Source organism: Vespula pensylvanica, chromosome 9 (assembly GCF_014466175.1).
Source record: "Vespula pensylvanica isolate Volc-1 chromosome 9, ASM1446617v1, whole genome shotgun sequence".
Lineage (NCBI taxonomy): Eukaryota > Metazoa > Arthropoda > Insecta > Hymenoptera > Vespidae > Vespula > Vespula pensylvanica.
In genome coordinates this window covers 6,406,931-6,421,674 of record NC_057693.1, presented here as the reverse complement: position 1 = coordinate 6,421,674, position 14,744 = coordinate 6,406,931, and the positions used below count along the sequence as shown (strand labels likewise).

Sequence of the window (14,744 nt, the reverse complement as noted above, 5' to 3'; positions counted from 1 at the left end):
TTTTTTTATATAAATATGTAAAGTATGCCCATAGAGTTCGAACAGTCGTTAGGAAATTGTTTTGTCCGATTGGAATTTCGAATTGGATAATCGCGAATGAATTTGCGAATTGTGAATTTGTGAATTTCGAGAGGAGTGGTATATCCCGTTAATATTAATAGTAGTAGTAGTAGTAGTAGTAGTAGTAGTAGTAATAGTAGTAGTAGCATCATCGTTGACGTTGACAGCCGCCCTTTCCAGAGATGAAATCACGAGTGATATTTACGTTTGCCCAATCCCTTTCCTCCGCTTACCTCATTCCGACTCCCACTAACCACCCTCCCCTGATCCACCCCTTTGGAGGTAGAATCTACTACCCTGTTCGCAAATTTACCTTCCATCAAGGACGTAATTTCACGGGGGCGGATAAAATCCGGAGATAGCCCGTGAACCTAACAAAAGTCGATCTATTAGACGATCGTGATAGGATGATAGCCGCGAGAAATTTTCGATTAAACTTTTCCACTTCGGGGTTCATTTTCAAAAGAGAGAGAAAGAGAGAGAGAGAGAGAGAGAGAGAGAGAGAGAGATAGAGATAGAGAGAAAGCTTTGATACCACGTATAGTACCATATTCGTTTTTTCACTTTTAATGAATAAAAATTGAAAAGTCAAAAGGATATTTTTTTTCTCTCTTTCTGTTTTCTTTCTTGTTCTTTTTTTTTTCTATTCGCTTTTTGGTTCTGCCCTTATTCGCTTCTTAAATTCGTTATCGCGTATTGGCCGCTTCGGTCATCGTTCTAATTGCATACACATATACACGTACGTATACAGAGATATTTGAAAAGAATCGTGATGTTTAATTTGAAAAGAAAAAAGTATGAGAAATGATACATTTGCGGAGGAAAGAAAGTAGAGAAAGAGAGAGAGAGAGAGAGAGAGAGAAAAAAAAAAGAAAAGAGTAAAACCAATAAAATAAGGAAAATTGTTTAAAAGAAAAATCGTCCTTCTGAACGTGAACAAAACATGTTTGTCCGATTTATTATTATTAATAAGAGAAATCTCTAAACGCTTAGCGGTAATTCAATACGTACGTCATATATAATACGTGAAGTCGACATTGATATCATACATACACACACACGCACACATACACATACACGTACGTACATATATATTTATATGTACGTCGTACAATATAACTACTAACGAACCATAACTCGTTGCATTCGGAGAAACTGAAGTTTTAAAACGTGATCCCTTACACATACACACATACCTACAAACATAGCCAGACATACATAGCATAGATACACACACACACACACACATATTTATTTCACCAGTCAAACGTCGTTGAAATATGTAACAGTCAACTCGAACGTGTCGTATGGGCTTTCGTCGTAAGAAGTTTCTTCTTCCTATCGAAGCGCAACAGGACCGGAAACGAATAACGATATCAATTTGACGAGATGTCGCAAAGAGATTTTTTGAGATACGTTCGTCGCGACACGCATGACTCGTGTACGTACGTACATACACACACACACACACATATATATATATATATGTACACAATATATAGTAACTTTCGATCGCATTGGACGTGTCACGTACCGTCGGATATCTCCAGAAAATTCGTATCTATAGATATCTACTATTACTAGTAGATGGTTATATGTCTATATATTTGTATATATATATATGTCTCTGTGTGTGATTACATTTAAAAACATACACACGTTAATATACATACATACATACATACATATATATGTGTGTATGTGTATGTATGTATGTATGTTTATATGTATATATGTATGTTTATATGTATATATGTATGCAACGCATAGGATAGAAGTGGTAAGCAATATCGGAGAATGCTTCGATGCTTCGGTAATATGCAATACCTACTCTCTCTCTCTCTCTCTCTCTCTCTCTCTCTCTCTCTCTCTCTCTCTCTCTCTCTCTCTCTCTCTCTCTCTCTCTCTCTCTCTCTCTCTCTTTCTATGTCCTCCTCTCTTTCACTCTCCCCAGTGTCCTCTTGCAGTAATGCTCCGAGATCGATCAATGCGAGACACGATACGTGTCACTCCTCATGAAACTGCATCCTCTTTGCTATACGATATATCCGCCCTTTCTCTCTTTCTCTCTCTTTCTCTCTATCTATCTCTATCTCTATCTATCTATCTTTATCTCTGTCCTCTGTCTCTGTCTCTATCTCTGTTTCTGTCTCTCTTTCGCGAACGTGGATTCCTTCGATCCTTCACCGTTCAACTTCTATTCGTAAATCGAAAAGACACTCGTAAATCTTTTCGAGTTCTTTTATATACTATAGATACATACTCTTATAGATAGATATTCTCAAGTTAGATTCAAGAGTATTATAAATAAACGTAAAAGGATAGAGGAAGAGAGAGAAAGAGAAAGAGAAAGAGAAAGAGAGAATGCTTGCTAATATTTTACGTACTATAATCTTGTGTTATCCCCTCTCTCTCTCTCTCTCTCTCTCTCTCTCTCTCTCTCTCTGTCTGTCTGTCTCTCTCTCTCTGTTTCTCTGTCTCTCTTTTTTGTCTCTCTTTTCGATTAGGAGAACGAAACGATAAAGAGGAATGCGTCCACCTTTTATCGTTCACATACCGCACTCGAAATGAACTCGAGATAACGTTAAGAGACATTCCAATGGAGGAGTAAAAGGAATAAGAGGAGGTGGAGGGGGTGATGGAGAAGGAAGAGAAAGAGGAGAAGGTGCAGGAGAAGAAGATGAGAAAGAAGAAGATGGAAGAGATCTTAGAGAGCATTCGTCACGATGAAAAGAGAAGATAACAACAATAGCTCGTAGTAGTTGTCTTTGGTCAAGTAGTACAAAAATGACAGTAACGAATAGTTGCAGTGGTGCATTAGCTCGTAAAGCATATTAGTCGATGCTTCTGATAAATAGTATCGTTTGCCACACACACACACACACACACACACATATAAATGTAGATATATAATGGTTCTTCTCGTTACAGTTTTAATACTATCGATACACACACCCTTCGCGTTTTATGATCGTATTAAGGGAAAGTTCGATACAACCAAACTTCGCTTCGTTCGAGTTCCAATGAAACAAAAATTGAATTATATGATGCACCGTAAAAAGACGACGAATATTTCATTAATGGTGAGTTAATTGAAAATGCGGTGATAGGAAAAGGCTCAACAATCTCGAAGTTATTAATTGGTAAAGAAATTATTGTTTTCTTTTTCTTGTTGCTTTTTCTTTCTCTTCTTTTTTTTCTTTTTTTTTTTTGATTTTTATTCCTTACATTACTCGATACTCTCTTATATCGTTTCGAAAATCTATTTTCGAGAGAAAGAAAAAGAGAGAGAGAGAGAGAGAGAGAGAGAGAGAGAGAGAAAGGAATAAGGAAGTTATCGGAGAAGAAGATACTGGGTTCTTAGCTATCTATCAGAACGTAACGGTAAACCGGATAAGAGTGGATAAGAGGGTTGAGAGAGACTATCCATCGACGAGATTCGCTCGCGGAGAAATGTTAACAAACAATGCGCCGACCGATCTTATTCAGTAACCTCGTGAAGAATTATCTTCGGCCGTCGTTCGTGCGTTATATTTTAACGTAACTCGAGTAGTATGTTAGATATATGGACATATGTGTGTGTGTGTGTATGTGTACGTACATATATATACATCTATATATATATACATATACATGTATATACATATACATGTACATGTTTCTCTCTATATACATATATATATATACACATATATTTATGTATACATATACACACACACTTACACATATTATAAGCTTATTTCCCTTGTGAAGAATAGCGAGATAGCTAACAACGTCCTCTTGAAAGAGGAAGAAAGGTTGTTGTAGTAATTTATGCGAAGAGTTTACGAGGATAGCAGGTACCCTTCGCGATTAGAAACGTCCAACGATCCTTCTTTCTCGTTCAAACTAAAAATTATGTTTCGCTGCTCCAGGACGAGAGAGAGAAAAAAGAAAGAGAGAGAGAGAGAGAGAGAGAAATAAATGAAGAGACGAGGGTGAGAGGAGTAAAATGTTCGTGCAAGCCTCGCTATTCTTTTCGGTAGAGATAAAGCACAAACCAGCCACCCTCGACGACCTCGAGCTATGGCCAGTGAAAGAGGGTAGTGCTGTAGTAATGGTGCTGATAGTAATGGTGGTGGTGTTGTTCGGAGAGGTGGGAGATGAGGTGATGGGGTTGGTGAAAGAGGGGTTGGGTGGTAGATAGGAGGATAACTCCCAAGGGTGGTTTTGACGCCAGCAACGTGGCGCCTCGAACTACCGAACTTCGAAACTCGCGACGTCAAGTTTAAACGTTCTCGTAGGAACGAACTGAACTTCAAAAACTTTCGACCACACGATCTCTTCCTCCACCTCTTCCTACTTCTTCACCCTCTCCCCTCTTTAACCTCCTCATCTAGAAACTTCAGGTTAAACTCGTTCTACGTATGATGATTTTGTTGTTCGATATATATATATATATATATATATATATATATATGTAATGTGTTGATATATTTTTTTTTCAATATTTTTAGGTATACACACGTACATATATATATATATATGTATGTACGTATATAATATTTCTTATAGAAATTATATCCCTTGGTAAAAAGTTAAATGCAACTACAGAAAAAGATAGATAATTGTATGAGAAAGGAATATACCTAATAAATTATTTGTATATAAATTATTAATAGTGTTGGTGTCTGTTACAATCTCGAGTTAATTGCGTAGCCTATATGATTTATTTATATTATACAGTACGTAATTATATTGCTAAATTAATAGAGAAAAGAAAAAAAAAAAAAAGAAAGAAAATAACATACGGAGGAATGAAAGAATGTGATTCTTTAGAATTTGTTTATCCTGCATCGTACGAAAAATGTCGAAAATATATACGTACGAAAAATACACGCTCACACGTAACACACACACACACACACACACACACACACACATATATATATAGCATCCGATATCTCCGGTATCTTGAAGATATCGAATTCCTCTGTAGTCAGTGCTTTCGTAAGACAGTTTAGCGCCTTCTTGGCGCACTTTCGATGCTGTGTTTCATCGTGGCAAAACGTTACGAAGTTCGGTCGTATATAGCTTGGTTAAATATATACATACATATTTACGGTGAGTTTCGCTCTTATCAGTTTGCTCGTGCCAACGAGGCACGTTCCATCGTTATCAACTAGTTGCCTGTATTTTATATACATTACCAAACGATTGTACCGTTTCTATCTTTCTGTTTTTTTTTTTTTTTTTTTTTTTAAATTCTTTCTCTCTCGTTCTGTCTATTTCTGTCTCTCTTTTTTTACGACGAAAAAGACAAGTTTTCTTTAATCGTTCTTTTTTATGACCGAAGCCCATTATATATCGACAACCTTTTCGTATCGGATTCATTCAACTATCTTTTAACGCAGGTATGATAAAAAAAAATCTTACGTAACATAATACTTCCCGAGTCATCGATAGATCTCGTCTGATAAATCAAACGTTTTTATTTTATCTTCGATTGTTTATTTTTTTTCTTTTTTTTTTTTTTTTATAATACCACTATTATGCTGCATAATATACTACTTTTTCGAAGTAGTGACAAAGAGACTTTCACTGTCTCTCTCTCTCTCTCTCTCTTTAAATAAATATATATACCTATCTATTTCTTGAAACTATTCGGAATACCAAACTGAGTTCTTCGAACGTACACGTCAATACACCGTGAAAGATCCTTATCGATACTTCCTACTTTATATTATAAAAGAAGCTTCGAACAATGAGCAAGAGAACATAATACACCGTCGGAGAAGATGAAACTCGTTTCGAAGGGGATCGAACTCTTACGACATTGTATCTCTCGTTATAGTCGTCGTCGTCGTCGTCGTCGTCGTAGTCGTAATCGAAGAAAAACGTTATTTGCATTCGTATCGAGAAATATCGAGAGATTCTCAAGAGGAGGCTAGGCGATACCGTTGAACCTTACAAAGTGATCTAAGTTGTCGAATTTCCGACGAATTTGATATATCTAAAAAGAAAGAAATAGAATGAGATCAAGAGAGATCAAAAGAGAGAAAGAGAGAGAGAGAGAGAGAGAGAGAGAAGTAAAGGGTAAGAGATAAAAAGAAAGAAATAAGAGGTAAGAGGGTGAGTTGGTCAGGCTTGAAGAACGCATCGATATAAAAGAAAAAAAGAAATCTTCCGATAATCTTTCTTTCTCTTCTTCGTCGACCCACATTCGCGTTTTGCTGCTCGTTGCTCCGTCATCAAGGTGGAAACTTTTATCTCTTTCTCTTTATCAGTGTAAGTTAGTGTGCGTTACCAGAACAACGTACCGAGTCGAACGAACTTGATACCACAAATGCCGATGGTAGAAAGAGAGAGATAGATAGTCGTACGCCAACTGATTTTAGTACTTATCGATTAAACCTGACCCGGATATATCAGTGTCGCTTTGAGCACAAAACCGGCTAATCGAGAATTAATGGCACCACATCACACCGCACTACATCGCATCGCACCGCACCGCACCGTACCGCACCGCACCGTACCGTACCGTACCGCATCGCACCATACCGGACAAACGCTTTACCAACCGTGGAAATTTCTTTCTTTGCTTTACTTCTCTTTTTCCTTCCTTTTTCTTTCTCTTTCTTTTCTTTCTTTCTTTTTTTCTTATCTTTTTTTTTTTTTTTGTTTCGTTCGTTCGTTCGTTTGTTTATTTTTGTTTGCTTATTTGTTTGTTTTTCTTTTTATTATTCTTCCTCGCCAAACGATTTACCGCTGCTCTTTACTTTTTCTCTATCTCCATCCCGTTACTATTTTCTTTCTTTCGAGTATCACTGTAAAACGAGTAATGTCCTGAAAACGCGTTCTTGATTAAGCCATTAAGCCACCTTCGACCTTGATTTATTTTCAAAAAAGAGGAAAAGGAAATAGAGAGAGAGAGAGAGAGATCGTTAATTGGAGGACACAATAAAAAGAATTCGAACGATTTTTCTGTAATTTCGATTAGATAGAAAATTCATTTGAAATTATTCCATTGTTTTTAACATTTTTCTTTTTTTTTTTTTTCTTTTTTTTTAACATCGCATCAACTTCCAGCTTGATTTAATTATAATTTCAAAAAAAGTATGCTAATTAGAAAGAGAGAGAGAGAGAGAGAAAAAGAGAACATTAATTGGAGGACATAAATAAAAAAAGTCTAAAGTATTGTTCTTTAATTTTGGTCTGTTAAAAAATTCATTTTTAATTATTCCTATATTTCTTAAACTTCTTAGCATGCCACTACCTTCTAGCTTGATTTGATTTTAATTTCGAAAAAGAAAAAAACATAGAGATAGATAGATAGATAGATAGATAGATAGATAGAGAGAGAGAGAAAGAGAGAGAGAGAGAGAGAGAGAGAGAGAGAGAGAGAATGTTAATTGCAGAACATAATAACACGAGTCTAAATAATTGTTCTTTGATTTCGATTCAATAGAAAATTCATTCGAAATTATTTCTTTGTTTCTTAAGCTATTCAATATCGAAACACCTTCGTGCTTGATTAAATTTTAATTAAAAAAAAATAATAATAAAAAATAAAAAAAGAAAAAAGACAGAAGGAGTTAGAGAAAAAGAAAGAGGACGTTAATTAGAGGACATAATAAATAATAATAAAAAAAAACAAACAAAAAAAAAACAAAAAGAAAAGTAAAATAAATTATTCTTTAATTTCGTTTCGATGGAAAATTCATTTCAAAGAATTCATTTTAAATGATTCTTAATTTGCTTTTTTCTTTTTTTTCTAACATCGCACGTCTCTCGAAAAGAAAGAGGAAGAGAGATTGAGAAAGAGAGGGAGAGAGAGAGAGAGAGAGAGAAAGAGAAAGTGAGAGAAATAAAAAAGAAATAATTACAGCATTCTTTGAGTAAACACGTTCTTTCTTCTCGTGCCGTGCTTTATTTCCTGTTAGCGCATGCTTTCAAGGCTGGTTTCCTTGGTTTAACCCCCATGAGAAAGAGAGAGAAAGAGAGAGATAGAGAGAGATAGGGTCGATGACGTTATTTAAAATAGAACGCTTGGGGGTAGAATATTGTACAGCGGTAGATTATAATTGACGGGAGAAATAATATTTAAAGAGGAAAAGAGAGAGAGAGAGAGAGAGAGAGGGAAGAAAAAAGAAAGATAGATCATAGTACAATATAAAACTAAAAAATCCTTGCACGTGATAAAAAATGATTGCACCTTTAAAACTCGACGCGTTGTATCGGCATCGTTATTCTCCAATAAAAAAAAAAAAAAAGAAAAAAGAAAAAAAAAGAAAAAAAAAAAGGAAAAATACAAAGAAAAAGAAAGAAAGACAAAATATACGGAAAAGAAAAATACGAATAAAAAAAAAAAAAAAACAGCGAGAGAGAGAAAATAAATAAAGTTTCTTTTTCAACTCTTCTTTTTTTTTTCAAGAGAAAAAAAAGGGAAGCATGGCTTTCATGTTAACGACCGAGATACATACATATATATACATATATATGTATATAAACACACATACCTCTATACACAACATACACATATATCACGATTCTGTGGAATCGACTAGTCCATCGACGACATGTTTACATCGTGCCGGTATATATGTATGTATGTACGTAGCTAGTGTGAAACAAACGCTTTTAACAGCTAGTAGGTGTTCCTTGAGAGAAGCAACATTAATAATACAGTTATGTAACGAGCCACGAGCACGAGGGTTATTAGTATCTCCGAGGCGTTCCAACCATGACGCCATGAATCGGATTTGCTGCTGGACGTAACGTTACACTCTCTTTCTCTCTCTTTCTCTCTCTCTCTCTCTCTCTCTCTCTGTCTCTCTTTCTCTCTCTTTCTCTTTCTCTTTCTGTCTGTCTGGTTGTCTGTCTTTCTCTCTCTTTCTATCATAGGCACATGTACACATTCGCACACGTAAGTACTACGTTTATTACGCCTTAGAGAACAACGACGAGGTTCGAGTTAATTACCGGTGGAAAAGCTGTCCGGAAAACTCTGTTCTCAGCCGAAATAGGCGTATCGCGTGTTTTCCACCCCCTTTACCTTTACACACACCTTAAAATCCTCGTAAAAATGAGGAAGAGAAATTAATAAGGAACTTAAAAGATAGAGAATATATATATATATATATATATATATGCGTGTGTGTGTGCGCGCGTGTATATATATATTTTTGTTTGTTTGTTCGCGTTCTCTCATCGTCGAGGATTAAAAATTATTATCTTTCGTTATCTCTTTTCTTTTCTTTTTTTTTTTAATAATATATGCGCGTTACGATTAATGGAGAAATAAAGAAGAACACTTTTATGCAGGTTGAAAATTTTCGTATTATAAGAAATCGTTTGAAATAAAGAAACAATAGTCGACATAATCGAGGGAACAGTTATTATCGTTGGTTGTAGTTCGTAATAAAGGCGCAAAGAAGAATCTTCTTTGTTGATTAATAATGAAAGGATCATCGGCTGTTCCTGTTACTGTGTGTCGAAGGGAAAGGAAAAGAAAAAAAGGAAAAAATAATAAGAAAAAAAAAAAAAAAAAAAAAAAGAAAGAAAGAAATAAAAACAGAAAAAGAAGATCTTTCTTTTCTCCTTTTAAGAATAAAGTTAATCCGATTGTTACAGGTGAGGAGTTGGTAACGGTGACTCCGTCGAACGGAGGACAGCAAGACGGTTGGAAGGTTCAACACCAACAACAACAACAACAACAACAACAACGTTGTCAGCGTGGACAATTGCAAACGGTAAATAAACGAACTCGTCCTAGCCCACCTCCACCGCCCCCGCCACCCCCGCTCATATCTTGCAAGGTCAATGCCAAGGATATCGGCAAGTATTTTGATTGGCCGAACAAGGAGAACACGCCTGGAAATGCCGTGAATAATAATCCAATTGCTAAGGGTGCAGTCAGTAGAAAGGCAAGGATTTTTTTACAAAAGAAGGATCAAGAAAAAGAAGAAGTGGGGGAAGGTTGGTGGGGGCAGGAGGAAGAAGAGGAAGAGGAGGAGGAGAAGGTAAAGAAGGAAGAAAAGAAGGAGGAGGAAGAGGAGGAGGAAGAGGAAAAAGGAGAGTCAATAAACGAAATGGGCTCGAATCTTAGCAGGCACAATGGCAAAGGCCTAACTGGCCGTAGAACACAATCTTCGGGAAACTTGTGCGAACCACCCAAGGGAAAATTCAATGGTATGGGGAAGATTCTGGTGCCTTGCTCTAGCAGCTCTCAGAGAGAAAGGTCAGTTCTTCGATCGATTTTCAGAGACCGCTTTCGGTAAAGTTGCGGTACCTTCCGAACACGTTTATTGCCTTTTATACGCCAACGCTTTTTCTCTCCTACACAAGTATATTTCCTTTCTCTTACTGATCCCCTTTTTTCTCATTCTCTCTATTACGATAAACTTAAGTAGGTTATAATATGTTGGATACGTATGTATATACGTGTGTACGTAGAGAACTGTTATTTTTCTTTTATCACTCTAACCGATAGGATCGGAACGATTATCTTTAACGTTTACAGATTTTTCCTTCGATTATTTGTTTGTTTTTTGCTTCGTTCGTTCGTTTGTACTTTTTTTTCTTTCTTTCTTTCTTTCTTTCTTTCTTTCTTTCTTTTTTTTTTTTCTTGAATTTCAGAAACGAACATTGCGCCAGATATTAAAAGGATAATAACGGCGAAATCCCTTTCTCGAGTAAATTCGATGGAAAGAGTTAAATCGCGTTGCACGTTTAAACCGGGTTAAATTGAATTCAATTGCATTAAACATTATTATTATCATCATTACATATTATAATTCCGTCGATCGATCATTGTATGCGTTATAAATCGTTTGAAAAGTCTGACGACGCTCGTTACACACCGATATCGATAATAATTTCGATTATTATGTTATTTAACAGTAATAATGATTATGTCTTCTAACTAAACGTTGATTCGTCCATTCGTTCATCCACTCGTTCGTTCGTTCGTTCGTTCGTTCGTTAGCTCGTTAGTTCGTTCGTATCGGGTTTACCGGATTTTAAGTCGACAAGATATTATCGTTGATGCTTTGAGAAAAAGACCGTGAACGATGAAAAAGAATAAAACGATTATAAAGAAAGGCCGGGAGCACTAGTTAACGAGGAAGCCAAGCTACATCTAAACGCTTTTTCCGTTCATAACCGACACATTTAATTGGTGTCCGATGTAACGCGATTAACGGACTCCTCAATTTTCTTCGGTTACTTTCTATGTGTCCGTATTTGTAGGGATAACGGGTGAAACTTTCGTATTATCTTACACTTGAAATTTATTTGAGATACCTGATGTTTATCAGGTCGCGATTTCGACGTTACGAATTATGTTTGTTTGCTTATTTTTTATCTTTTTTTTTTCTTTTTTTTTTTTTTTTTTGACGACAACAATTCTTCGAATCATTTTTTCTTTTTTTTTTCTTTTTTCTTTTTTACTTTCATTGAATAGTATCTAAAGTCTCGTAATCGACAGCTTCGATCGATTCCAATCGGTACACCCGATATATTACTTATAAAGAACGTATTTCTCTCTTTCTCTTTTTCTTCTTTTTTTCTCTCTTTCTCTCTATATCTTTCTCACTTTAAAACCTTCAAACCGGAAGCAGATCGTAATTAAAAGAATCGCGCGAGGGAGCATAGCGAACGAAACCTTCCGGTGGTTCATCTTTTTATCCTTCTCTTCGCTCGACCTAATAATCACTTTTTCATGGGACGGATTTCAAACGGATTACAAACGGATTTTAGGTCATGAATCACGCAAAACTCTTAACAGATTTTTTTTTTTTTTTTTCTCTATCTCCCTCCCTTTTCTTTTTTTCTTCCTCTCTTCGAAAGATTACATCGATTACGAGAAATTATTATCCAGATTATTGCAACAGTAGTTGTACATTAACATCTCACGTGTAATTAATAATTAATTAATAATTGATTAATAATGAATAAAATACATTATCGTATTCGATATTTATTATTGAATCTTTCTCTCTCTCTCTCTCTCTCTCTCTCTCTCTCTCTCTCTCTCTCTCTCTCTAAAAAAATATTTCTCATCCTTTTCCTTTCTTCTACCTTTTTAATAATTTTATCAGTAGGAAATATATATCGTAAGACGGATCTAATACGTAAGAGACACGTAGCTAATATACTACCCTCCATTAAATAAATATCATCTTACGAAATGGGCGTCCGGCGCCAAAGGGCGTCTGGGATTATGGCGCGTCATTTCACATGCCAGTGATTTTCCGGCGTCTCTCGGAAAATCGTTAACAATACTCCCTAGTGTTGCGTTGCTTAAATAACCGAGGAAGGAGTTACGAGGAAGGTTACTTGTCGGTTGAATCGCTGCTCCTGGTCATGAGATAATTTAAAGACCCTCTTTAAGGTTGGCCACTCGTTCAACTGGGACAGCTTCTTCCTCCGTTTAAAGCGTCGTTTACACGAAAATCCCCTTAGTTTAAAGGTTGCTTTAGGTTTATGAGAATTAAAATATATCTTGGTTATATAACGATATTGGTTTGCTCGAGCGTTGTTAACTAAAACGTTGATAACGTAAACTTGCTTTGTATTATTGTTCATTTTTATAAAAAAAAAAATATATATATATATCGTTTAACTTTTTTTTTTGTGATATCGTAACAATTGCAATGATATTTGCTGATATACAGCAGGTACAAGTTTTGTGGCTCGCTACCGAACCATTTGGACGACAAGGATGTCCTGGATGACGATCGGAGAGAGAACAATAACATCATGTCGGATACCATTAGTGGAAATCTCGGAGGTACGCTGCCGCACAAGAAACGATCCTTGGGAGTTCATTTCTCTGACGGTGGGCCCACTGGTGCTTTGGATCTTGTTAAACATCGATCACAGGATTCCTTGGACGAGAACGATCCCTGGAGGTGAATGACGTTTTAATTAAAATACCGAAGTGTTTTCCTTTCAAGAATTCAATTTTCAAACATTATTGTGTGTGTGTGTGTGTGTGTGTGTGTGTGTGTATGTGCAAATTCCATAAACATCGTTGTATATTTTATTTGCACGTAAAATGGACGATTGCCACATAAAACAAACTTTATTATAATCTCATCTATCGCTCTAAGCTATTTAATATATGAAATAACGTAGAAGAAAAAAAAATATATATATATATATATATATAAATAATAAACATAAAACAAAATATAAACATAGAAAAAACAAAAAAATAAGCATATATAAATATATAAAAAATAAAAAAAAACATATATATATATATATACAAATCCAATCCATTTTGTTATTGCAGATATCAGCAAAGCGATTTGGACTTGGTAAGATGTCGACATGGTAATTTTGATTCCGTCAGAAGAAATCGTAGCATCGATACGATGATAAACGATACAAATCGACGTTGTTACAATCATCGTGAAACATCTACGGAGGAAAGATGTCAACGTAATTCGGATTTGGATCTTGTCGGTACGCTTCCAAAACGCAAACAGGAAACACGTAGTGGTATTTGTAAAGGTATCGATGGGAATTCATCTATGGGTTCACAATTTGCCGTTACGAACAAATTTGACGTTAGCTCGTCCGACGACGATTTACTTATGCGAGTATTGCATAAACCGGACTGTGAATTGGTGAAACATCGACAGCAAGCATTGAACAAGTGCGTCGATTTGAAACTTAGCAAGCTAGCTGGTGCCACCGGTGAACCACAGGATCAAGGATATGCTTCTGAACGTTCGCCAGAGGATGAACATCCACCTTCGTTGCCTGGACAACCATTTCCGAGTGTAACACCCGGTAAGCGTGTCCTCCATTTTTTCTTCTTCTTCTTATACTTTGTTCTTTTACCTTCTTTCACATCGTTTTTTCTTTTCTCTTTTTATAATTTTTTTTTTTTCCTTTTTATCTTTCTTACTACCAAGAAAATCTCCTTTATTCCTCGTCTCCATTGCTTTCAGCTTTTTCGAGTTCTCTATGTCTGGTAGCATTAAGTAGAACAGCCTGGAGACACAATAGCCAAGGAAGGAACATATTTTCTGTCTTTCTTTCTTTTTTCTTTTTTTTTTTCTTCCTTCCTTCCTTCCTTCCTTCCTTCCTTCCTTCCTTCCTTCCTCCCTTTTTCTCTCCCTTTTTAAACTACTACAGACTTGGTACACCGAATTTTCAGAGCCTTTCCTTCATTTTTATTTATAACGTTGAGAATAGCGAAATATATATTTCTCTCTTTCTCTATTTCTTTTCTTCTCTTTTCTTTATTCAATTTTTTAATTTTTGTCTACTGTACCTTCGTCTTTAAATGTACCTCCTTATATGCTTGTGCGTGAGTATATATATATATATATATATATATATATATATATATATATATATATTTATACGCATGTACGTTCTTTTCGCACATGCGTTTCCCTTTCTCTACGTTCATTTTTATTTCGAGAGGATTAGAACCGCTGCAGAATTTCCCGAAGGATTGTCAAAAACAGTTTGCGAGCAAAAATTCGATCTACCGTTACGTCCGTCCTATAGGGCAATCCGAAAAAGGGGTAGAGATTATTCGCGTATATAAAATAGAACTTTTCCCCGTCGAGGATTGTTCGCCCAACGTTAAATCCTGTTTTATTGGAAGGATGCCGCCTCCGTTCTCTTGTTTACAGGCACACAGAGAGAAAGAGTGAGAGAGAGAGAGAGAGAGAGAGAGA

The 14,744-nt window shown here is 35.8% G+C and overlaps 1 protein-coding gene across 2 annotated transcripts in view; it reads left to right on the top strand.

The window, feature by feature from the left end:
* Positions 1 to 14,744, top strand: part of LOC122631958 — an 82,135-nt gene that overhangs the window by 45,435 nt on the left and 21,956 nt on the right. The window contains exons 3-5 of one of the 2 annotated variants that reach the window (XM_043818235.1): positions 9,673 to 10,279; positions 12,720 to 12,953; positions 13,340 to 13,842. In XM_043818235.1, coding sequence (XP_043674170.1) covers positions 9,673 to 10,279; positions 12,720 to 12,953; positions 13,340 to 13,842 — 1,344 coding nt within the window. Of the gene's footprint in view, positions 1 to 9,672; positions 10,280 to 12,716; positions 12,954 to 13,339; positions 13,843 to 14,744 lie in introns of both variants that reach the window. The other variant, XM_043818234.1, reaches the window with a different exon arrangement.